General features: G+C 41.4%; 4 protein-coding genes across 6 annotated transcripts; all 4 read left to right on the top strand.

Annotated features, from left to right (window-relative positions):
- Nucleotides 1-1,212: 1,212 nt before the first annotated feature.
- On the top strand, nt 1,213-3,156 carry LOC4334039 (uncharacterized). Its single transcript, XM_015773474.2, has 4 exons — nt 1,213-1,429; nt 1,550-1,721; nt 2,130-2,246; nt 2,784-3,156. Exons 1-4 carry the CDS (start codon nt 1,320-1,322, stop codon nt 2,904-2,906), a joined length of 522 nt encoding a protein of 173 aa, XP_015628960.1. The 5' UTR covers nt 1,213-1,319; the 3' UTR covers nt 2,907-3,156.
- A 1,899-nt stretch (nt 3,157-5,055) lies between these two features.
- Nucleotides 5,056-7,354, top strand: LOC4334038 (uncharacterized). The gene is made up of 4 exons (XM_015773652.3): nt 5,056-5,279; nt 5,400-5,571; nt 6,139-6,255; nt 6,976-7,354. Exons 1-4 carry the CDS (start codon nt 5,170-5,172, stop codon nt 7,120-7,122), a joined length of 546 nt encoding a protein of 181 aa, XP_015629138.1. The 5' UTR covers nt 5,056-5,169; the 3' UTR covers nt 7,123-7,354.
- Nucleotides 7,355-7,798: 444 nt separating this feature from the next.
- LOC9270217 (E3 ubiquitin-protein ligase HOS1) lies at nt 7,799-16,004 on the top strand. The gene is made up of 10 exons (XM_015776567.3): nt 7,799-8,162; nt 8,990-9,380; nt 9,489-9,623; nt 10,113-10,288; nt 10,935-11,342; nt 11,440-11,598; nt 12,508-13,020; nt 13,642-13,773; nt 14,079-14,818; nt 15,568-16,004. Exons 1-10 carry the CDS (start codon nt 8,154-8,156, stop codon nt 15,731-15,733), a joined length of 2,829 nt encoding a protein of 942 aa, XP_015632053.1. The 5' UTR covers nt 7,799-8,153; the 3' UTR covers nt 15,734-16,004.
- Nucleotides 16,005-20,998: 4,994 nt separating this feature from the next.
- LOC4334035 (CBS domain-containing protein CBSX3, mitochondrial) lies at nt 20,999-24,896 on the top strand. Of its 3 annotated transcripts, XM_066308678.1 has the most exons (7): nt 20,999-21,125; nt 22,847-22,896; nt 23,174-23,432; nt 23,509-23,590; nt 23,963-24,036; nt 24,286-24,346; nt 24,441-24,896. In XM_066308678.1, exons 3-7 carry the CDS (start codon nt 23,175-23,177, stop codon nt 24,581-24,583), a joined length of 618 nt encoding a protein of 205 aa, XP_066164775.1. In that variant the 5' UTR covers nt 20,999-21,125; nt 22,847-22,896; nt 23,174; the 3' UTR covers nt 24,584-24,896. The 3 variants fall into 3 exon arrangements, with proteins under 3 accessions (XP_066164775.1, XP_015631769.1, XP_066164776.1); XM_015776283.2 differs by lacking the exon at nt 22,847-22,896; XM_066308679.1 differs by lacking the exon at nt 22,847-22,896 and having other exon boundaries at nt 20,999-21,212.
- The last annotated feature ends 909 nt before the right edge of the window (nt 24,897-25,805 follow it).

The following is a 25,805-nucleotide window of genomic DNA, read 5'->3' as shown; positions in this document are numbered from 1 at the left end:
TGAATAATGTATCTCATTGAGTTCACATATATTGCACTGAAAACGACGCTATATAATTGACAATCTGAAGGCAACCTCTTCATATCTTCTTTCCCACTAGCACACAACTAACGAAAATGGAAGCGCTATTCCTTGAGCGTCTCAACTGGCGAAGCGATCCTTTTGCTGGTTGATTTCCACCATGGTGTGACCGTCCTTTGTGTGATTGTGGGGATGGATGCATACTCAAGTCTTCCCTCATGATACAAACTCGGGGAAGGAGATTCTTCCAATGCTTGATTCGTCAGGATCGACAAATTTGTACCGTGTATCGATGACACTTCTTATCTATCTTATCATTACAATGTTTAATTATGGTGGTGAATTTTTGTATGCGTAAGACTAAGGGCCTATTTGGATTGCTACTAAAAACATGCCCTACCAATATTTTGGTAATTTGAATAGTACTTGTGTTTGATTCGATTGAAGCCTATTCATTGGTAATACCTAATCTAGATTTGAGATTATGTAGAACATTCTTCACTACAATTTTACATTTTGGCAGCAAATCAAATATGATCAAATGCAATTTTACCTTACCAAAGATTTGGTAGTGCCAAAACTTGCTTATATTTTGGCACTAACAAAATATTTGTACGGTGACATTCCAAATAGGCCCTAAAAAATAATAAAATTGTATTTTACCAGTCTTGGAGATTTTAATCTTGTATAGTTTTCAATATAAAAAGATTTGATAACTATTGATATTTATAAAAAAATATATTTCTCAAATAAAGCACAGTATAAAATCACCCTCTCCGAGGGCGACAAAGGGGCCGCCTGCAAAATTCCAGGCCCCCCTCGCCGCCCATTTGCAGGCGGCTCCCCGCACAGTAGAAAATCGCCCTATTGGAGAGCGGCAAGGGGGCCGCCTGCAAATTTCCATGCCCCCTCGCCGCCCGCACAGTACAAAATCGCCCTAGCGGAGGGCGGCAAGGGGGCCGCCTGCAAATTTCGTTGACGGCTGTCGCCCGAGAGCGAACAGCCGTCTGCCACGTCACTTTCGCCGCCCTCTAGGATGACGATTTTTAAAAATCGCCCTCCCAAAGGGCGGTAGGCGACTACTTCTGTCAATTTTCAAAATGGAAAATTATTTTTTAAAACTTTTAATAAAAAAAAATTAAAAATAAAAAAAATTCGATCTTTTGGTGCTACCCACTACCCAGACGAGCCGATCTCTCGCGAGCCCTCCTCCAGTCATCCATCCGAGCCGCAGCGACGAGCCGAGCCGCCGCGACGCCGCCGGCGAGCGCCTGCTCCGCCGCCGCCCGCCGCCGCAGATGGGGGACGAGCGCGTGAAGGCGGAGGCGCTGCAGATCCTGGGGCTGTTCCAGGCGCTCCCGCGCCTCGTCGTCTTCGACCTCGACTACACCCTCTGGCCCTTCTACTGGTACCCCATCTCCTCCCTGTCTCTCCTCGCCTTCTTCCGTTCTTCGATCGAAGAGAAGCTCGAGAGGTTCTAATCCAGAAGTTGTTGTTGTTGTTTGTTGTTGGATTCCCGTTTCGACAGCGAGTGCCGCTCCAAGAGGGAGTCGCCGAGCCTCTACCGGCACGCCAAGGGCATCATGTTCGCCCTCAGGGAGAAGGGGATCGACATGGCGATTGCGTCCCGCTCCCCCACCCCGGACATAGCCAAGGTGTTCATTGACAAGCTGGAGATCAAGTCCATGTTCGTTGCCCAGGTAAGGGCCAATTCCCCCCTAAATTGGACATTTTTTTGGCGAAGGCTGTCAATGGTGCACTTGCATCCATACCAAAGTTCAAGCAGATTACGGTAAGCAGTCCATATGTCAGTGCAACGATAAATGGGCAACATATGTAAGCATGTCATGCTAATTGCACAGATTTACGGCTATCTTTTGAGCACAATGTGAACAGACGTTTTATCAGGAAATTGTTTTTCTTGTATGACATAAGAAAATTACAGCTGAATGGAACCAAATTTAGAAACTCTGAAGTGAATTTTTTACATCATGGTAGTTAGGCATGGTATGCACCTTTGTGCACGATGCATCTCCTATTTAAGTTTCTCTCTCAAGAATAGCATAGTAATAATATAACATGTTACTTAATATTGGTAATTTTTGTAGGAAATATTCTCCAGCTGGACTCACAAGACAGAGCATTTCCAAAAGATTCAGAGGAAGACTGGGATTCCTTACAAATCCATGCTTTTCTTTGATGACGAGGACAGAAATATTGAATCGGTAGACCATCAGTTATACCCAGCTACTATCCAATTGTCGAATATCTTAGTAGTGAATGTCCATGATATGGTCTATGCCAGTATCTTTATTCAATTAAACAGGTTTCACCAAAGAAAAAAAAAACTCAAGTTTATTCTTTCATCAAACATGCATGCTAGATGTTGTTCATACTGGCATATTGCCCTTTCCCGTGTGACCACCTTTATTTTTTAGTATCATAAACAAATTTCTACAAGCCTGAAAAGTTACTATGGCACAATTTTTGTTGTGGGTGAAGCTTGTTCAGTAAACTACCATGATGTCCCATGATTGCCTCAGGCTTCGATCTTATGCAATCCCATAAAACCATGTCATTTCATCTCTTCCTGCTTAGTGATCATCACAGTTAGTAATTATGTGCATGTCCATCTAAATTTGTGCTTTGTACATGTCGATCTAAATATCGTATGTGTGCTCACATGTAATTTATCATTACAAGCATTCTGTGGTTTGTAGTGACCTTAACTCATATATTCACCTCTTGTTTTCACTTTTCAGATATCAAAAATGGGAGTGACGAGCGTGCTGGTGGAGAACGGGGTGAATCTTGACATGTTTAAGTTGGGTCTGAGTAACTTTGCCACAAATGTTGCTGCCTCGAGCACAAGTAAAGATGAATAGCCTCATTGAACGACTAGAACCAACAGACAAGAAAAACATATAAATTTAAGTTAAGCATGCATTTCTTGTAATTTATATTGCCCTTGCTCATGTACGAGATGGAGTATTTGAGTACAGGATAACTTCTGAGAGCAAGTCTTTGCTTCATTTATGTGGATGTTACGATTCGATCGAATCAGATGAATTTGATTCGATCGGTGAATTGAGTCATACTGAATTAACTTAAATGTATATTCAATGTTTGGCTTGACATTATGGGTTCAAATGTGACGTTGCCATTGGCCGGTGTCTACGAGGTGAAATATGAGCATTTTTGAAGACTTCGAAACATGTGTCTACGAGGTAACGCCACCAACCCTTGCCAACCGAGTTATGCATGGTTCTCCAAACTTGCAAGTTCTCCTATATACGAGGTATCTCAGATAAACCGTCCCTATGGGCAAATCAAGAGATGGTTTGGAATAAGGTAAGCATGTACGCAAGAAATAATTATTAGGCCACATTTTAAGTCCGTTCAAATTAATTAAATAGCACAACCTAAGTGATAGATTAAATTATATTGAAACTGCCGTATGAGTATATTGACGAAGTCATCATGTGTATCTCGCTTCAATAGGTACGTCGTATATCACTAAAGTATAAACACTTGTGCTAAGTAATATTCTAATGAGTTAAGCTATGCTCACTTAAAAAATTATAGTTCAGACTTTATTATGCATTGCGAGATGGAACCGGATCCTCTAACGTAGTGGCTTCTATGTCAGAGGGACGTCTGACCACGCTGCTTCGTTCGATCGGCATCGGACGGGAGCGATCGAACACAGGGACGAACAAGCTAAGCTGTCGCGGCCCACGCAAGAAAAATCGGCCCACGAAGAGGCTTGACTGCCGTCCGCCCGTCTCCACTGTCGACACAGCCGGAGCGCCGCTAGAAGGGGAAGAGAAGGCAAGCGCTGCCAATCGAGCTCCAGTGTCAGGAGGTCGCAGGAGTCCCGGGTTGAAGTGGCCTTGGCTTTGTCCGGATCTTCCCTGCGCTCCTCGGCAGAGCTCGCGCGCACGGCCGCATGTGGTGACCAAGGCGAAGGTTCCGAAAGCTTGTGTTCTCGACGCTGCTGGCGGAGGCCTCGGATTATATTGCGGCGCTGGAGATGCAGGTGTGCTCCATGGCAAAGCTCACGAAGGCGCTCCCTCCATGGCACTCCCGCCGCCGGCGCCGTCGGCGGCGGCAATGTTGTCACCTCCAGTTCCAAGCAAGGAAAGGACTCGTATATGTATCTGTGCATCTCTTTTTTACGGTATTACTGTGTTAATGAGCAAATCGATGGTGAAAAGCATCCATAACCAGTTGACAATGCTAGTGTTCCTTTTTAATTAGTTTGGTCATGAATGATTTTTGTTTAACGGCAAGCTCGTGGCTTCTGCAGCAAAAGCAAGAACGAGAGTATTCACACGCTTCTTTTAGACGTATGTTCCCGAATGGAATCGGCCGGGCTGATTTTTGCCGGCGGTAGGCGCCGCTCTAGCATGTCCACAGTAGCGGATCAGGAAAAAAAAGTTGGGAGGCTCAATTATACAGTTTCTTTAACCTCCAGCTATTTAGGGATCTTTAGTTTATTATTTATAGTGAAAAAATTGAAAGGGATACTCCACGGGTATCCATGGGTCTTGTGGGTGTAGGGGAGACTCGAATCCCCCTGCACCCACGTTGGATCCGGCCCTGCATGTCCGTCCTCGCCGGTGGGCGCTCCAGATGTGTCAGAGTGGAGACAGCAGTCGAGCCTCTTCGTGGGCCGATTTTTCTTGCGTGGGCTGCGACAGCTAGCTTGTTCGTCCCTGTGTTCGATCGTTCCCGTCCGATGCTGATCGAACGAAGCAGCGTGGTCGGACGTCCCTCTGACGTAGAAGCCACTGCGTCAGAGGATCCGGTTCCATTGCTTCTCTTTCTCCCCTTGTCATCAACCAAACACGAGAGAAATCTTGGGCCCGAGCCGAATTCGGCCCAGCCAACAGCTAGGTCTCGGCTCGGCCCAGTATTGAGCCGGCGCGAAACGATCCGCCAATGGAATCTCGCGCTCGCGCCCGCCGAGACGTGGTCGGTTGGTCGGGTTAGTTACAACCGAAGTCACGCTGCTTTCCTTTCTTCTCTTCCAGTCAATCAAACGCGTCGACGAACCCAGTCAATACAACCCGCGCGCGCGGCGACGAGCCCGACCTCCTCCCGCCGCCGCCGCCGCCGCCGTAGCGAGGAGAGGAGAGGAGAGAGATGGGCGACGAGCGCGTGAAGGCGGAGGCGCTGCAGATCCTGGGCCGGTTCGAGGCTCTCCCCCGCCTCGTCGTCTTCGACCTCGACCACACCATCTGGCCCTTATACTGGTCCGCTCCATTACTCTCTCTGATTCCTCCCGTTTCCTCGATCGATCGAGGCATGCTTGGATTTGGATGGCTTCTGATTGGGGTGTGATTTGTTGATTCGATTCCGGTTTCGACTGACAGCGACTGCTGCTCCATCGGCGACTCGCCGAGGCTCTTCCGCCACGCCAAGGGCATCATGTGCGCCCTCAAGGAGAAGGGGATCGCCATGGCGGTCGCGTCCCGCTCCTCCACACCGGACATCGCCAACGACTTCCTTGACAAGCTCGAGCTCCAGCCCATGTTCGTCACCAAGGTAAATTAAGGGTTTTAATTAATTCTTGATTCATCCTTAGTTAGCTTGGAGATACTTGTCGCACAAGCTTTCGGGTTTCAGTTTAGCTTTGGAAAATGGGCCACGTACGTAGATGCGATAATGCAGATCATGGTAAAAAAGAGCTTCCAGGTTTAATTGCTTAGAATTACGGCTTTGTTCGTCAAGCACACCGGGAACGAACATTTTAGCAGGATTTTCCTCGTATGAAATAAGAAAACTGCAAGCTGAATGGAAGCAAACTCAGGAATGTGAAGTGGACATTTCTCTCGTTTCAATCTTTTAAATTATACAAATATCTTCCATTTACAGATTTAAAAGAAGTGCTCGTACGTAGTATCATTAATGATTTTAATGAGGCATACTGTCAAATTTTGGATGTTGCAATGTATATATAGTCTTTCTTTTGCGAGGGCATAGCACAAACTTTTTTCTCTATCCCACAAAAAGACGATAGGATTCGTATGCGCCTTTGTGCTGATCTCTCTGTCTCTCTCTCTCACTTTAAGAATAGCATTGTTCTTACTTAACCTTGAACACTGTATGAAGGAAATATTCGATAGCTGGACTCACAAGACCGAGCATTTCCAAAGGATCCAGAGGACGACTGGGATTCCATACGAGTCCATGCTTTTCTTTGACGACGAGCACAGAAATTTTGCAACGGTAAATCACCAAGTCTTATTAGTTTACTGCAATCTATTCCATTATCTGAAAAAAATGGTTTACTGCAATCCCTTTATCCTCAGCTACCATCCAATTGCTGAACATGTTGAACAGTGGATGTCGATGATGATGATATGGTCCATGTTGAACTCTCTGTTTAATCAAACAGTTTTTTACAAAAAAAAAAGAGAGTGTGAAGTATATCTATCATTTGCACGTTTGAAAAATGCCAGATGTTGTTCATACTGCAAAATACCCGTGTGTTGCAGCGGGCTCTAATTATATTAGATGAACTGATTAAAACTAAATCATCACTCTTGTTCTTATTAAGGATGATATGATAAACAATATGTTGTACAATGTACATGAAGCAAATAGAGCTTCTCACTTTAGTACATTGTTGGTCAACAATAATAAGCCCAAGAGATAGATGGTGGCCTCCGCTTGTTATATAGGTTGGGGGTGACAGAACCACCACCACCACTAACATCTTTTAAAATAGTACTACTATAGATAATGAACATTGCCTACAGGCCTTTTTAAGGTTATGCAAGCGCATAAAGAAATGCATTTTCAGCTGGTGCATGTTAAGTGATCACGTTGCAGTTAACTAGTAATTACATATATACATACATCATGCTCACATGTAAATGTAATTGCCAGCATTTTTGTGATTTTGCATGACACTAACTATTAATATATTCGACTCTTAAATTTCAGGTATCAAAAATGGGAGTGACGAGCATACTGGTTGATTGGGATGGAGGTGTTAATCTTGAAATGTTTAAGTTGGGTCTAAATAACTTTGCTGCTAAGTTTGCTGCCTCGAGCACAGATAAAGATGAGCAAACCTCATTTAACGGCTAGAACTGATCGACAAACAAGGAAAATAAATCATTTGTGTACTCATTAAACTTGTAATGTAATTTATTCCCCTTGCTATATATTGGACAACATGGGGGTATTCGAGCAAGGATAACTTTCAGAGGGCAAGAAATCTTTTTGAAACATTCATGCGGATGTTTGTATTCGATCTAACAAGATCAACTATCGACTCAGACTATATTCAATAAAAATACATTCATGTTCGATACAAAAATATATGCATGAATGTGGCTCTGCCAATTCAAATCCGTGAGTAAAGCAAACAAAAACATAACCGACATTTTTTTTTCAGTTTTCAGTTTATCCTTTTACACCTTTAGCTTGACGTATTTGCTAGAAAACTCGCGGCAGTTTTTTTTTTTCTTACTAGCTTTCGAATTATAAGCCATAAGATGTTGCGCTGATATTCGTGTTATACTAGTTACGTACTCCCTCCGTCCAGAAAAAAAATTAATCATAGGTTTGAATCTGGGCACACATGTATTCAGGTACATTCAAATCTAGAATTGCGTTTTTTTTTACGAATCGAGTATAAGTTATAGTGTCTCACAGTTTATAATCCCTTAGTTTAAACCGAAAATACCAACAATGCCTAGTAAAAGCCAGTTGGGCCACTAGCCCCCATACTTTGTTCGCCATCGACGGCCCAAGCTCCATCAACCTCCCCCGAAACCGAAATCCCTAAACCCTATTCCCCACTATCGAGGGCCGCCCGCCTCTCACGCCGCCGTCGTCGTCAACCTCACCGGCCGCCGCCGCCGCCGTCGCGCGTCCTCCCCCATCCCCGCGCGGGCGCCGCAGCGTCCTCCTCCTAGATATCCACCACCTCCGCCGCCCGCCCGCTCCCTCGCCTTCTCCCCCGACTGCTGCTGTTCTTCAAGAGGTTACCATAGCCTGTGATTTGCTGGAGGCCGCGGCCGTCGGCGGAGCAGCCCGACGGCGCAGCGGCGCTGGGAGGTCGACGGAGCAACGGCGAGGTCGCCCAGAGCTCTGCCCGCGTCGACCAATCGGAGATGGAGCAGGTCAGTTTCAAACCGAGAAAGAAAAACTGAACTGCCACATCGTTAGGCGGAGATCCAGTTCGATTGGTCCATTTCCCTCGATTTGCTTTTCTTCGTTAAATTTGGGGTTCATCTGATCCCCCCCATACCCCACATTAGGTCCAACCTGCTTCGAGTTGCTTCCTCACTTTAGGAACCAGGGTTCGATTTTCAAACTGCTCTCGGCTTTGAGTTGGGGTGAAATTAGTATGGCGTGGTCATCACTCATCACAGAAGTACTCCTGCTATGGTAGCTCAACCTCTTATTCGATGCTAGGTGTAACTAGTAGAAACTAGGTGCAACATTTGACTTATCAATTTGGTTTAGTTGCTTTTTTTTTACAACTAGCTTACCAATTAGCTTTCAATTGGAAACATAGAAATCAAGCACAATGTGTTCAACTAAACATATATAATATGTTTAACTAGTATAATGATGCCCTAAAATTTGAACACAACTGGTTTAGGGCGTTTTAGTGCAAGCTAATTTAAGTGACCATGATACAATGGCAATGAGATGGTTCATCTGTGATGAATGCTTTGAGCATCTTTAGAGAAATCCAATCGGGAATACATTTTGGAAATTTACATACCTACCCCACCCTGCAGACCTGCACACCTCGACTCCACACATAGAAACACAAGCTTGCAGGTGTGCACAGATATGAAAATAGCAGTTGCTGCCTTTGTGCTATCCTACACTGGAAATGTCACGTGCCTAGTTTCTCAAAATTTTCCTGCTTATAGAATCTAACTGCTTTCTTAAGTGGTTAAATCTTGTGATTAGTTTCTGAAAAATCTGTTTGCAGAATGCTTTGGAGCAGCTGGCATCCATTGATCTCATTGAACTATGCAAGGAGGCTAGAATTGAGCATTGCCGTGCAACTAGGGACTTGAGTAGCTGTGGCCGCTATGTGCAGCATGTGCTTAACTCATGCGGGCATGCATCCTTATGTGCTGAGTGCAGCCAAAGATGTGATGTCTGCCCAATTTGCAGGAGCCCAATACCAGACACTGGGAATAGGGTTCGACTACGCCTTTACTACAAGTGCCTGGAAGCTGGCCTTATCTCTAAGCAGCATGATGAAAGGTTTCAGGAAAAGGAAGACCATAGTGATCCTGTTAACTTGGACGTCCAACGGCTACATTCCTTGTTTGATGTTGCCCTTCAAAACAATTTGGCCTCCTTGATCTGCCACTGTATCCTCTTCAGAAGTTTATTCTGCTTTAGGCTGATAATATGGCTCATGTTCATTATATATATATGCTACATTTGTTCCCATGGTTTCACCTTGACATTTATACCAGATACCACAGATGTTTGTTTGGATGAGAATGCTGTGTCAAGTGATCCACTTCTGGCTTTTCTTTTGGATGAGGTGGTCATCAAGGAGTGGTGCAAGAAGGCTGTTAATGCGCTGATATCTGAGATTAACATGATTTGTATCCAGCAAATGCTTGACTTCAAATGAAATTTATGATATTGTATTTTTAAGTAAATTACAGAAAACAGCATGTTTTATGGTCGCGTTGCAGGAAAGCCCAGATTTTTTTTCTTCATTAGCTGCATTTAAACACATGTTTTTACATAAAACTACAAGTTTCACAAAAAAAAACACCTTAACGGAATCTCAGCTTAATAGCATCGGGCTGGAAATTGCTGCTATAGCGGGCTCATTATTGGTGTATCACATGGTGGTGGCTCAACCAGAGTGGAGCTTGACCTCAAACTCACAGGAGGATAGATGTGTTTAGGGTTGGGTTTTCTGAAACCACATGAGCACAAAGCAGAGGGTTAGGTCCCCTAGCCAGCAAACATTTGCCCTTTTGCAGCTACGACCATTGAACATGTATTTTTCTGTAATTTACTGCATTTTTGTTAGCATTTCGTCCCTTAATATAGTGCTAAATAATACCTTAACCATAGTTTAGATAGATCTGGATTAGAGATGATGATGTCTAAGTTATCCCAACTGCAGAAGTTTGCTGTGCAGTTGGCAGGAATTTCCAGTGTTGTTGAAGTTATGATCACATCTTTTAGTGAAGCAGTTTCAGCTCATGTTAATGACCTTCATCAACTTATGGAAAGCACGCTGAAGGCGAAACAGGTTTTGTCTTAACTCCACTTCTGCTATAAATTTTTCACTGCCACAATGATCAAGCTAATAGAATAAACTACTCTAGGCAGCACAATGGGTGCCCATGCATTATGATATTTCATGGAATGGTTCTACTAGTGTTGTTTTGCCAAGAAGCTAGAGCTACTTAGGTCACTTAAGAGTTCATATTGGAATATTCACAGTCATGGTGGTGGAGCACTACTAATCGCTCTGGGTGGTTCAGTATTTACTGAACAAAACGATGGAGAAGTATCATATATGATTTAGTTCTGTTTGATTAGTTTCTAGTGGTAAAACTATAGCTCCCAGTGTCAAAGGTGGAAGAAACATCGTTATTTTAGTTAAATGTCTGTGCACTACTTCTCCGAAACTGAATATATCTCTCCAGTAGGTGATAAGATGTCTGTGCACTGCTTTTCTCTTCCATCGCGATGCTATACTAGGTCTAGGGACTAGGACATGGGACAATTTCTCAAGAAAATGAGAAAATCAATGTTGAAATGCTTCGTATATATTTTTTATGTATATCCCTACCATTTGTTTATCACTGAATGCATGAAAAGAGAAGTAGCCAGATGTTTCTTACTGTCATTATGTCTGAATGAAGTGTCCATTTTGGAGCTTTTTTTTACAGCATTTGGAGGCCATGATGTGGTGCATCAGGCATAAATTTCTTGAGGACATACCCTCAAGGCACACTAACTTAGCATCTTGGAGTTCTGATGTGATTAAAAGAAAGGCAGATGCAAAAGAACGGAAATGGCCTGAATTCTCTGATAAATCATCTGCGTACAATGAAGCCAACCAGGGGATACTTTTCATTGAGCAGGCACTACAGAACCTTGGGATTCAAGAAAGCAATAGTGGTAGCGAGGAAGGAGTGGAAATTGTCTGTTTGCAGAGTGAACAGTCATCATCTATGTTCTGTTCCACAATTGATCAGTTCAGTGTTGATAAATACCCATTTAAGGACTTGCGAGAGGCAGTTGATGTACTCTTCCTGCATGGATCATCTGATATGGTGATTGCAAAGCAAGCGATTGTATCCTTTGGCCCTGCTATCTAATAATGAACAAAAATATTTTCATGGTTCCTCACAAACATGTTATTTCCTCCGTATGTCCTTGACATTTTTATAGTTCTTGTATTATCTATTTGATCGACACTGGACTAGACCAGATTCAGAATGGAGGTATCTTGTGGATGATTTTGCTGCCACCTTTGGGATTTCTAGAAGAACATTGCTTGAATGTCTGGTATTTTGTCTTTTGGATGACCATTCTTCACATGCTTTGGAGGTAGCTGCTTCTACCTATATTTTACTACTGATGTATGCAAATATATGATTGATAATAGATGTTCTTTTCACCCAGCTTCCACATCATGCTTGTGAAAACTTGACATATTTGTGTGATCAACATATCATTTAAGCCTTTAAGCGTGTTGGCTTTCCATGGTCATATGATGTTGCGTTGATGCAAGTTTTGATTTTTTTTTGGCCCTTTCTAAGGAAAAAACATTCTTGGGATGGTTGTTCTGTGTAGACTATTAGATATGAAGTAAAATAATATAATTATTACATGTATCTGTGTGATGAGATAAATGTATTTAGTGGAATGAGCAACTGAAGAACTGCTTGCCAGTAGTGGAACTGACAGCTGATACTGATAGGTTTCTAGTTGTTGTTGTATATTATAGGGATATGTTGGAATCTACCATGGCATTTGTTCATTTGTTGTTTCTGTCCTGTTTCTGCATGCTTTGGGACTTCTATAAGGATTTTGCCTTTTGTATGGTCATGGTTTTATTCTTTGGAATCTAATCTACTCCTACCAAATAGCATGAACTTTGGTGCTAAGTATTATTGTAATGACTAATATAACCCAGATGGATGCATGTGAGGATTGTTAGTTAATTTTACTGTGCTTAAGGTGCGCTAAGAGCATTGTGATGTGTTGTTTCCCACCTGTTCTTTTGGGTCTCACATGTCACTTGACTCCACATTTGAAATGTCAGTTTCTGTTACATGCTGTATAAGTATCTTCTGTTCTTTAAAATTTAATGAGCTCTCCCTTTTGCTGTTCATGTTAGCACCCTGGCATCAGAGCTTGAGTCTTATTTGTGGTTCTAACTAAAGACTTGCTTGTTCACCTAAGATTTCTTGAAGTCTAATCATTTTTTATTTTCATGCACTCTACTCTGTGCAGGAGGCATGCTCTCTACTTCCCAAGATTTCTTGCAAGGAAACACATCCGAAGATAGCACAAGTTCTTCTGGAGCGTCATAAACCTGATGTGGCACTGGTTGTGCTAAAGTGCACAGGGCGTGATACCTTCTCTTCTGCTGCTAACATCGAGAAAGATGACACAGAATCTCTTAGTGAGGCAGTGACTGCAGTCCGTGTAAGAATTGAGTATGGCCATCTAACAGAAGCATTTATGTACCACAGGAGCTACTGCTCTAAGGTAAAAGAGCAAAGGTCTGCAGATATGTCACATGTTGAAGATGCTAACAGTTACAAAAGCTCTTGGATGTACCATGTTGAGGTCATGATGACCGAGTTTTGTAATATCTGCATCGAGAGGAACTTTGTTGATAGAATGATTGATCTGCCTTGGGATTCTGAGGAAGGGAAACATCTTCATAAGTCGCTCCTTGACTGTGCTCGTGAAATGCCCATGGAGCCATGTGGTAGTCTACTTGTTGTTTTCTACCTCCAGGTAAAAAACCCACCCACCCTACCACCACCACAGAGAGAGAGAGATAGAGTTCCATTACAGGAGTTACTCATGTGCGTGCAACCTGCATAAATTGGAGTACAAATAGAAAATTTTCATCTAAGTCATTGCTCATATATTTACCAACTATTTACCTTCATTTTGAGTGCTAGGTACATTGAAGGTATGATAAAAGTAGTTCGAATTCAAAGTGTTAAATCATAGCATCTGCTGCAGTGGCAGCTCTTTTTCTTGTATATGAAGTAGTTTATGTTTACTATTGGCATACTCAGGCTCAAGATAGAAAAAATGATGCTAATGAGTTCCTACATTCAGAAACACTCTGTGTAACTGAATGATAGATATAGCAGAAGATTGATCAAGGGTGTTTGAAGGGTCTATAATCAGTTAACATTGTTGCATATCACCCAACTTCTGTACATCAAATTTATGCACGGCGTTCTAATTTTTGTAGTGTAACAAGATTATATTACTACAAGGTGATACCATCAATCTAAATAACAGCCACAAACTGCTAAGATATGCACAATTTTCTACCTTATTATAGCAAGGAACCTTCAGAAGGTGAAACTGAGGATATTTTTTTTCTGCTTCTTCTGTTAGCGTTATCGGTATTTGGAAGCATATGAGGTCGATCGTAGTCTTCAAAGCTTTGAGCAGAATGCATTGGAAACTGCTAGTGAAGAAAAAGCATCCAAAATCAGAACAATTGCTCAGTGGAGACAAAGTTTGGTTGTAAGTGCTTAGCTTTTACACTTTGATTCTTTTGACGTGCCTATTTAAATTCTTATTATTCTGGTAGTCATGCCGCATGAGTTGCTGGGGGGCTCTTCATAATTCTAGTGATTCTACCATGCCATAAAATGTATATCCATACGTGATATACTGTAACTACTGTACTATACACTTTATTCTGGATCAATGGAAGAAGCCTAATAATTTTTCAAACATATAATCTGCTCTATTGCTTGTCTGCATATTGTTTCTGATATGCATATGCTAATATGCAACACTTCAATATTTTTTTCTTGTATATGCAGACTAAATGCATTGAGATGCTTCCTGAGGCTGAGAGGGAGGATATGAGAACCATTGGCAGTGCAGAGAGAAACCAATTTGCTGTACAAACTATGCAAAACTCTTCTCCAGCTAATCACATAGTCAAATCACCAAATCCTGTCATTGCATTTAGCTTATCGGCCACCCCTATTCCTCAGAAGAAGTCAAGCCCTCTCCAATCAAGAAATATCAATGTGTTGAATGATTCTGTTGGCCTTAACAGCAGTGCCCGTTCAGAGTTTGGCAGAAAGGTTCCATCTATCCTCCAATGCAGACCAGTTCCCCTGAGTTCACCTATATCCAATGTGAGATCAACTGCAGGGGGTCTATTCCCCTCCATGGGACAGAATGGTGAAGGTCCATATTTAAAGGGGACTAAAGAACTCAGTTTTACGAAAGGAGAGTCTGGTTTAAAAAAGGGAACTAGACCTGCTGGTTATGATTCACTCCCTATGTATTTCAACATGGGTTCTGTTGATACACCTATGAAGGAGTACCGATCAAGTTTGTTGAAGACTGAGGTTAACAAAACCACTCCTTTTCAAGTAAAAGATTCTGTCGGAAAGGGGGAGTTTGACTTCGGTTCACGTGCTGAGAAACCTTTCATCTTAAGTGGCACAGGTGCTGGTCAAAATGGTCACTCAAAGATATCCGATAATGCTGGTTTTCATGAGGTTCACATCCAGAAAACAAAAGTACCTCCTAAAGAGAATGTTCTCAGGTAATCATGATTCTGTACCTTGACAATCTATTTCGTACTTTAATTCTGATGTCTACCTGTTGGTAGCTGACGCTGTAGCTCATGAGATATAGTATGATGTAGAATCAAAGGTCTATAGATGAACGGCTTCTATTGACTGGTACTAATGAGTGGTCTATGGTATATACCCTTGTTGAAAAGTTATGGCCCATGGGTGGTTCCTACTGTGAACCATTTTTTTTCCAGTGCAGAAATGCTTCATAGATTTGGAAATAGGCACTAAGAACGCCAGGTTTTACTGTTCATTGTTTTCATTTGATTTTTTTTTAAAAATAGCTAGCTGGTTAGACTATCTGGAACCGACCGTAATGTCTGGTTCCCAACGGGATTATGGTCCCTGGTCTGTATTGGTTCTCTCCCATTTGTGATACCTGCTAGTCCACTGTTTTCCAAGACAATCACAAGGAAGCTGGATACATCGATATTTTGTAGGGAACCAAACACTTATAAGCTATACTTGTTTGAGAGTCAAGAACTTGGCCAGAGTACACCTAGATCATTCATAGATTCCCTAATAAAGGTTAGGTTTTAGTTCTTTTCCCCCAGTGATTTTGGAGTATTGGATATTTGCCCCAGCAGCCCCTTAACTGGCGGTTGCCTGAACCACAAATGTGATGCTATGGTAAATGGAATGTTATCACTACACAATAGTGTTTTTTAAATCAAATTGTTACACAATAATGTACCGTGATCTTTTATATCATGTGCAGCTTTGGTAAGAAATCTTCAGTTGATGAAGCACCACCTGGGAAAGGTGTGTCAAGGTGGAGATCCGATGAGTCTAGTGAAGACGAAGATGATAAAAGAACAAGTGGGTATATGGAGAGTGGAGCTTCACTTGCTACTCGAAGACGAGCCAGATTTTCTAGAAGATGATATATTCCATCTGGTCCAGGTGTTTTGATCGCGCGCAGGGGACATCTTGTCGAATTCTTTTCCAGACATAATACTTACACCCCAAATGTAACTGCGATTTGTTTGAGGAAAGGTGCAACTTACCCAATGTCTTGGGGGAAAAATTGTGGCAACTATATTGCAAAATTTTGGTGTGCCATGGCCGCAATGATGTATTGTAACTAAAGTAAATCGATATGTGTGTTGCATCAAAATAGTTTGGCATTTAAAGCTCACAAGTTCTTTATGTTTACTCTCTGTTCCTGTGATTTTAGCACATCAGAAAATCCCGGAGAAAACAATGAGTATTATTGGAGAAAACAATATACTACTACCTACGTTTCAGGTTATAAGACTTTCTAGCATTGCACATATTCATATAGATGTTAATGAATCTAGGCACATATATATGTCTAAATTCATTAACATATACTCCCTCCTTCCAAAAATCTGAGTCATATTTCTTTTTACAGCAAGATAAGAAGCAATTAATTCATTTACCAATGATAAAACCAATGAACATGTAACCAATAAGTATTAAAATGGTTTCTTGGGTTTCTATCAACAATTTAATTTAGCATATAATGGCTATAAATAGGACTTAGACTTTTGGAAAACCAAATAATAAAATAGGTCTCAGAATTTTGGAATGAGAGAGTATATGAATATGGGCAATATGAAAGTCTTATAATATGAAACGGATAAAGTATGTACTATGATGGCTGCCATCTACTATCCTTACTTTGCTGAGTATATGCTAGTTTTTTTTTTTACATTATATGCTACTCCCTCCATCCTATGATATGAATTTTGTTAGGATGTGACACTCCCTGTTTAGATTCGTAGTACTAGTATGTGTTACATCCCACCAGAATCACTTATATTATGAGACGGAGTGAGTAGTTTGCTGAAACGCAAGAACATACTCTCTTCATCTCTCCCTTCCAAAATACTGTAACCGGATCTTCATCCTTTCGTCCTACAATACAGTAACCGGATAGAGTAAAATAAAGTGATTATCTCCTCGGCAAAATCTAAAAATTAGGAGGGTCCAATCATCCAATTAAATCCAGTGGCTCATCCATTCTTCATTTATATTTAAAAGTGATGATACATTGAACCATAGAAATGGGAAATGGCCGTGCTGCAGAAGATGAGGTCGGATCAAATGCGGGACCGGGTTGTTGAAGAACGGACAAGGAAGATGTCGCCGTCCTTTTGATATGTGTTTATTGATAAGCCGGTCAGTTCATCCGTACAGTATTTGGTTTTCTTTTCTGTGTGCTGGGCGAACGGCTTTTGCCAGCAGCTTGTGCATCGTAACCATTTTCTGTGGGCTGCTTCACGCCTGCTAATTATTGCTGACAAAGGAATTTGTTCCTTTTTGTTCGGTAAGGCAACCCACCAAAAAGAATAAAAGATGATGAAATGGTAGGTAGATAAATTAATCCTTAACTCCGCTAAAGATTAAAAGATGATGTAATGGTAGGTAGATAATTAAGCCTTCACATTATAGATTCTCATTGATTCGCTTATGCGCTGAAATTAAATTTTACAACCTTTGAATTTGATTTCTTTTTTTTATCATAGTTTATTTTACAACATTTCCTTTTAAGTTGCTAAGAATACATATACTCACAAATAATTTTTTTGTACTCTGATCTGATTGATTGAGTTCTGTTGATAGGGTTTGATGCCTCTCAAGTTTCAATTTGCTGATGGATGTACCGCTGCGGTATTTCTCCTGCTGTGTGCGGACGAGTGGATGACTGGCAGCAGCGTGGGTTGCGCCACGTGAGCTGTGCAAATTGCTGTGTGGTTGTGCCACACATGAGTACTTTTCCTCCGTCACATTAAAACCCGACTTAGAATTAGGATAAGAAATAATATAGTATAATAAATATGGACATAATTATTATGTTTATATTCGTTGTACTAAATAATATCTCATCATAATTCTAGGTCAGGTTTTTTTGACGGAAAATTTTCAAACGTACCGATATCATTTTTAATTTTTTTTAAGAAATTACATTATTTTTACTGTAAAATTTAGTTTTTTTAAAAAAATATGTCAATACTATATTGAATGACATTTCCTGAAAAATTAATACAAAATGATATTATTTCCAAATGTCTTCCAGTTGTGCGATTTGCTCGGGGTTCAGCTAGCAAGGACCTAAAACTCTCTGACATGTCGATGACAAAATTGCTGGGGGCGGCGCGAATCGCAATCGGCGCCGGTGTCACCGTATCCATCCGTTGAAGTCTATGGTTATCATGAGAGAATGAGCCGTTTACTTCCCTCCAAAGTTGAAAGTTTGGGTTAAAATTAGTATGATATAACTGAAAAATTGAAAAATTATATATGTATAACATATTGATGTGATGAAAAAAGTTAGAAGTTTAGATCTAAATACAGCCGAAGACCCAAATTCGCACCAAGAATGTCTCTGCATCCCGTCCCGTTTGATTCCGCCGAAGCGTGCTGCATGCCGCGTTCCGCTGCATCTAAAGGCCTACGATGAGGTAGCGTACGTGTGCCGCATGCACGCGTCCTAGCCTCGTACAGCCAAGAGGGATGGGTGTCCATCGCGCGGGACCAATGTTTGAGCGCATCCCAAAATATGTATTGCTTTTTTTTTCTAATCTTTTCGATGAATTGGCATGTCTGTATTTTTTTTTCTAAACTTTGATTTAATTGATAAGATGCTAAATTTGTGATTTCATCTTATCGACCTATATTTTTACAATTTTCACTAAAATAGTATTCTTTTTTTAAAAAAAATTCTAGAGTACGCAGTGTCACAGTGAGACATGTGACAGTGATCGGGCCGCCACCAAATAGAAAAGGTGAACTAATCCTAAAGCACTTAGTGGGCAGTGATCCAACCCCCAACTTGACCAGTGTCGAGCACAAAAGATGCAGGAATCGTAATGAATCCGCGGGACCACGGCCGGCATGGACCCATCCACAGCTAGCTAAGAGCAAGTTCAATACTGTAGCCAATTACTAGCTCCAAATCATTTATAACCAATGTAATAGCCAATTCGTATAATAATCAATTATTATACTATTAATACCTGGTCCTACCTGTCATACACACATTATGTCTTAGAGTCCGTACTGTAGCTGGCTACAAATATGTAGCCCGCTACTATTCTCTCTCTTTCTTTATCTTTTTAAAATATGTTTATAGCTGGCTTACAGCATGCTACTGCACCTTCTCTAAAAGCAAGTTTAATAGTATAGCCAACTACTGGCTCTAATTTATCATTAGCCAATTTAATAGCTCATTCATATAATAGTTACATATTATACTATTAATACCTGGTATCACTTATCATACACACAGTGGGTCTTAGAGTCCATACTACAGCTGGCTACAAATATGTAGTCCGTTGCTCTTCTCTCTCTTTATTTACCTTCTTAAAATATGTTTACAGCTAACTTATATGTTTACTACTGTACCTGCTCTAAACACTACACCACCGGCTCGCCACTCCCGCAATTCGACGAGATATTTCCCCCCATTCCACCCAACACCAACAGCGTCAGCCTCAATCATGGAGAGATTTCACCGAGAAAACACCGGAGCAAATCCCGCATTTCGAAGCTCGGTTAAAACGTCGGCGTCCAGGACTCGGGTGATCGGTCCACCTGTTCCCTCCTCCCGTTCGCCGGCCGGCCGGGCCAGAGGCCAACGGCGCACCGCGACGGCGACGCCTCTTTTGTTTACGTGCGGCCGTGACACCGACCGCTCGCCGCCGCATCAGCACCATTGCTTTCGTTTTTAGATATAACTCATCAGCAAATTGCTTTGCTGTTTCTTTGCTTCCTCTCTATAAAGGCTTGATTGGCACAGCTCCAGCTCTAGCTCCACCTTTTTTGGAGCTGGAGTTCAGCCAAACAGTTTCAGCTTCACTAAAACTGGGAGTGGAGTTGGTGGAGCTCTCTCACAAAATGTACTAAGTTGTAGAGCTGGGTTTAGGCAGCTCCACAACTCCACTCCAGACTTAACTTCTGGAGTTAAATTTAAGAGTTAGAGCTGTACCAGATAGACCCTAATTGTCGTTGCTCCATTGCAATTATTGTCGTTGCTAGTAGAGTAGTAGTACTAGCAGCTCGGTCCAATTTTGTCATTGCAATTATTGTTATCACCAGTACTGGTATTATAGGTGCACCCCTGGTACTTTCTTCGTTTCAAAGTAGGAGTAAAATAATTTAAAATATGATGAAACTTTACATTCGTTTTACTATGCTACTCACTCCGTACTCGTAAAGAAAGTCGTTTTGGATAACGACACGGTCTTCAAAACACAATTTTGACTTCTTGTTTCTATAAAAATATTTATTGAAAAGTGATATATGTATATTTTTATGAAAGCATTTTTCAAGACAAATCTATTCATATAATTTTTATATTTTTAAACTCAACAATTTGAGAGTTATTCATTATTTATATTCCTAAAGTTTACTTAAGCATTGTCCTAAACGATTTTCTTAATGATTAGGGGGAGTATGTCATAAGATAGGAGTATATTTTAGATTGATTTATTTTACCCTCGTGCTAGCAGCTCGGTTTGTGTGTACGTACGTGCGGCATCGGCGAATCGATTTGAGTTTCTTTTTCTACTGTGCACGAGCTTAGCGAGGGTGGTCGGTGATCTGCTCGGGCTGTGCCTACGTGAGAAGTTGTGAAGTATATTGCCTGAAACGTGAGGCCCGCACGCTGGAATGTTTCTTGTGTTTCAAAACTGTGCATATGGTACGAGATGGTGGTCTGTGTTGACTGCTCGTGTGCTCACTTGCTGGATAATACTACTATTATCTGCCTTCTTTTCAAGAGGATGACATTCTAAAATTCGTGCCAACAACTTTGGTAAATTTTGACCAGTAACAATATATTTAAGACTCTCAATCTTTGTCATGTGAAAATCACATCATCAATAAGACTACAAACAGTAAAAACACGGTTATTCTTACACCCTTCGTTTTAAAATAGATTTTTTTTGTTTATATTTTTGTTACTGGGATGCCTTCCCTCTCTACAGTACCACTACTGGAGTACTAGTCCACTTGACTACTTGTCCATATCCACCTTGATTTTCGCTGAAAACTCGTGATTTTTCTCCCTAATCTGCACTGAAATTGAAGTAAGAAATCTTCTGAGAAAAAGAGCAGACAGGGGCTGAGCGGATAAGACCGGAGGCACATGACTTCACCGCACCGCGCCAGAGAGGGGAGGTGTCACTTTAATTAGAGCTCATCACCACGCCTCTCGCCTCACATCATACCAAGTGTCCTCCTTCCTCCTCATCCTCCCCAACCACTGCATCCGGGTCGGCGTCCTCCTCCTCCTCCTCCTCCTCGCAGGTAAAGCAGCATCCAAGCATCCTTTCCAATCCATGCTCAGAGTTGGAAGTAGAGCTGCTGCTGATGATGGTGTGTGGATCGGTGCTGGTTGGTTTCTCGTTCTTGCTTGAGTGTGAGATGTGATGTTGATGTGCGTGTGTGTGGAGTCTGGACTGGAAGGTTTCTTGAGTTCAGAGTGCAGATCAGAGAATCGTACTTTTGCTTTTTACAGTGTGTTCTTGGTTTGCCCACACGATCTGTTCATCTTTTGTTTCTTTTGTTTTGCCTTTCATGAACAAACGACCACAGCTCTGCTTGCCTGCTACTGTCCTTCTCAGTTTGGCAAATGAAAGGATATTTTTTTTAGGGAAAGAAAGCGAAAATTACTAGTGCTAGAAAGCAGTGGCAAGTGAGAATAACACTTCTGCTTGATTGATTAGGTTAGGAGTTTATAGATAGTTCTTCCCTCTTGGTACTGTCAGTCTGTCACTGGTGTGTAAGTAGAGTGACAGTGTTGATGTTCTTCCTTGAGATAAACGGCGATATCCTTTTATCACTTCCTGAGAGAGCACGGCACGCTTTACTCCCTTTTATTCTGGAAATATTGTTCTCTTCCATGGGTTACAGTTTGTGTTTCGATACAGCTTTGCTTGCCATGATTTTTTTTCTGGCCACTTTTTTAGTTAGAGAAGCTAAAGAACTTACTTTTGGTTTCGGGTTAGGCGTGCCGTAGATTCATATGCAATTCATGGTCCGCTTGTTTCTTTTGATTATTGAGCTTGAGTGATTCGGTAACATCACAACAGTACACCCACATATCATGGACACATCAAGTGCGTGTAGTTTATTTAGTATTTAGTGTTTTGAGTGGAGACGGCAATAGCTGGATTCTGTATTTGGTGGTGACTCCTTATTGGTTGATTGTGACCTAAATAAATATTATTGATTTGCTAACGAATGCTGGCAAACCTTTGCCCGTTTTTTCGCCTTGCACTTTCATGAACTAAATGATTCTTGGAATCTAGGAGTATTAATTGGACAGACTCTTGGATTCTACTCTAGATCAATAAGGTTGACTACATTGATAGGGGATTCCCTGTAGAATACTGTGCATCAAAATGAATACCGATTAATAGTCAATATGTAGACATGACCATTTCGCTGGTCATTCAACACATTTTGGTGCGTACATTGCTTTGTTCTAGCAGTATTTTTGCTGACCAGTGTACAAAATGGTAGGCTAGAGCTATAATGCTTTACATCCTTTTCATTGCATCAGCGCAGTGGAAATTAACTTCCACTTGACATAATGCTCCCAGGCCCCATCAGGATTGGTGTGGGGTTGTTTATTTATGTGGAATAGTTTGAGAACTATATTGTTTTTTAAGTAATTCCACTTGTACAGACTTTCTTGTTGCTTTCTTACCAGTCCTTTATACTGAAACTGATTGTCCGGTCATTCTAGCAGTCACCTGCATTACAACGGAAATTGATTTGCAACAACTCTGTTTCGGACAAGCAAAAAAAAAAATCCATGGGAAGAGGAGCCCTTTTTTCGTTTGAATTATTCCAAATACCAACTTATTTACTTGAAATCCAAAAAATCAGGAAGAAAAAAGAGAGAGTAGCAAACAGTTTATTACACGAATGTCCAGTCTTTTCTTGCTGCTTTTTCTGGTGCTTTTTTATTGATCAACTGCCATGATATAATTAGTAACTAGTCTCTTTGCCTTCAACAACAGCATCCGGACTTCCAGAGTTCTAGCCAGGCACATGACTTTGTTGGAGTCAAGTAATTGGTCATACCTTAATTTAGATTGATGAACTTTCGGTTGCTTTTGGTTCTTCTCTGTGTTGTATTTGAGATAATTTTGCAGTATTGTTCAAATTTTAAACTCTTAAGTCATCCAAGACATCTTTATTCTCACGAGTTCTTTGCTATCTGTAGTTCTATATACTCTTTTATCATTAGCCAAAAAAGAAGTGAAATAATAAGAAGTTATAAGTCAGATATTTTCTTTGTTCAAAATGGAGTAATCATGTCTTTTGATATGTTTGATCTGACACAGAATGCAACGGGCAATTCAAGCTATCGGGTCACATGGCAGTCTCCTCAAGTCTGCTGTTCTGCGACACATCAGTGCTCCAAAACCATCTATTTTACCTGCTGTATATTCACGCTCCATGTCAGTTTCATCTGCTCAAATAGAGGAGAGTGGATTTGAGACTGCCACTGTGGCAGATATTTTGAAGTCTAAGGGGAAGAGTGCTGATGGATCTTGGCTCTGGTGCACTACTGATGACTCTGTCTATGATGCTGTCAAATCTGTATGTGTCTTCTCCTTCTCATATTACCTCTTAAGTGAACAGTTATGCTTCAACATGATAAAGTTTCTTCTATCAGATGACGCAACACAATGTTGGAGCTCTGGTGGTTGTTAAACCTGGACAGGATAAATCAATTGCTGGTATTGTTACTGAGAGAGGTAACAAGCCACCATGTGTATTTATTTTGTCTCTAGCCACTGGGTCTGTAATTCAAAAACACAATCATATGCTAGAAGACAGACTATTGCTTAATTCAGTTGTAAAAAAGAGATACTAGTGCATGAAGCTGGCTTTAGAAAAGAAAGAGTTTAAACAGTACATGCAAAGTTACATTGAAATGTTTGGACTAATAAAGAAGATAAAAAACAATCAATACATGGTCAGACAGACAGACACAGTGTTCATGTGAATGGTACCAACCCTTACGGTCAAAAACACAACAGAAAACCTTTACTTGTTTATAAACATGATTGGCTTAGAAAGTACTTGTGTTGCGTAACTAACACCTGAATCATGCTCTATGTTTCCAGATTACCTCAGGAAAATCATAGTGCAGGGACGATCTTCCAAGTCAACTAAAGTTGGAGACATCATGACTGAAGAGGTACACCCCTTGTTATGCTAATTTTCTTTTAGGCTGTATCCGTCGGTCATGGTGGTGGAAATACACCCTGAATCTGATTAGTACAGAGGCTAAGTCGTAAGCATGAAAAAGTTAGTCAGTTGACAAACTTGGTTGCCAAAACTACTAACATTCTATACTATGGTTTTAGTTTTAACAAAATATTAAAATGCGACCAGAGTATTGACTGTTCTAAAACGAACGTTCATTGACAAAACATCATTTCGACAGAACCAGCTGATCACGGTGAAGCCTGATACCAGAGTCCTGCAAGCAATGCAGCTGATGACAGGTAAAACATCTTTGATCTTTCTCCGATTCAGTACCTGAAACAGAAAGTTCAGATAGCAATTGCTAACACCGGTGTTGCCGATCTCCGTGTGCAGAGAAGCGCATCAGGCACATCCCGGTGATCGACGGCACGGGCATGGTTGGGATGGTCTCCATTGGAGACATTGTCCGCGCCGTGGTCAGCGAGCACCGGGAAGAGCTGAACCGGCTCAACGCCTACATCCAGGGTGGCTACTAGGACGCCGACGTCGACGTTGGTCACTCGCTCCTGCCATTGAGGCTGTGCCTGTCTGAAAAAGACTCCCTCTTCCAAATAACGCTCGCTCGGGATGATGACGAAATAGGCCGCGATTTTCCTGGAGAAATTGTTGCCGAATGTTTCTGCTTGTTCGCGTGTATTATATCAATCTGATGGTGGAAACGAACACCCAAATAAAATGAACCGTGTACACCGTCTTGTGCAGCAGCCTGCTGTTTGTGAATTGTGGCAGGTTGTTGTTGAGACGAGTCTTGATGTTTAATTAGATGGATTTGCCGCTGTAGTTTGGGAATCCTGGGCGTTTTCACAAGTCAGACGCTGAACATAAGCAAAGCCTCTGGCCATGTTTGGGGATTGTTTGTGGAGTTTTTAACGGCTGATGCTTCTTTTAGAATCTCCAGCTCTTCTAGTTCCTAAATAGTCGAGGTTCTTGCTCAGATTTAAAATTGATCTTGAAAATGAACTAGCATCCTGAAGCTGGAAAATCTAGCCTATTTATAGTCTCACCAGTCACCAGCTAGTTACTCACGACCTGTTTCCTTCTATTTCTCAGCACCTTGAGCTCTCAAACAGAGCCAGCAGGCTAGCTGAACGATCAAGTTATGAAGATCAAATGATGGCGCGTAAAAAAGTCATTAACGTATGATCAATTAAGTTTTTTTTATCTCAAGTTGATCAATTAAGTTTTTTTATCTCAAGTTGAAGAATTGAATCTATCTTATATTTTAAAGCAATTTCTATATAACCGTTTGGCAGTTTGATAAAGTGAAAATCAATGTAAAATCTGCATTTTATTCAAGTTAGAACCGAGGTAAAATCCGTGCTTCTCACCGTTGGTAGTTGTGCTGATACTCACGCGCTCACGGTCCAAGCTGAAGAGTTGAAACCTCTACTCGTCTGGTCGTCTTTAGCCAACAGGCGAAAGAAGATTCAGCGTGCTGCGTTGTGCACCGGTTCTAGTCGTCAAACCGCCTCCCATTTTTCCCGGTGCTTCCGGCGCTCGAGCAAGAGCAACACACGGAGACGCTGTCAACGCGTCTCGAGAGAAGTAAATTTCATTAGACTGGTCTCTCGTAAATTTCATTAGACTGGTCTCTCGGAGAACATTGAGCACACACAATGGTAAAAGTAAGGTACTTTCTATAAAACATATACATCCCAGCAATAGACTAAATTAATAGTAAATCGTCTCAATAGTATG

This window comes from Oryza sativa, chromosome 3, assembly GCF_034140825.1.
Source record: "Oryza sativa Japonica Group chromosome 3, ASM3414082v1".
NCBI lineage: Eukaryota > Viridiplantae > Streptophyta > Magnoliopsida > Poales > Poaceae > Oryza > Oryza sativa.
The sequence above is the reverse complement of the archived record's forward strand: the minus strand, read 5'-3'. Positions and strand labels throughout refer to the sequence as shown.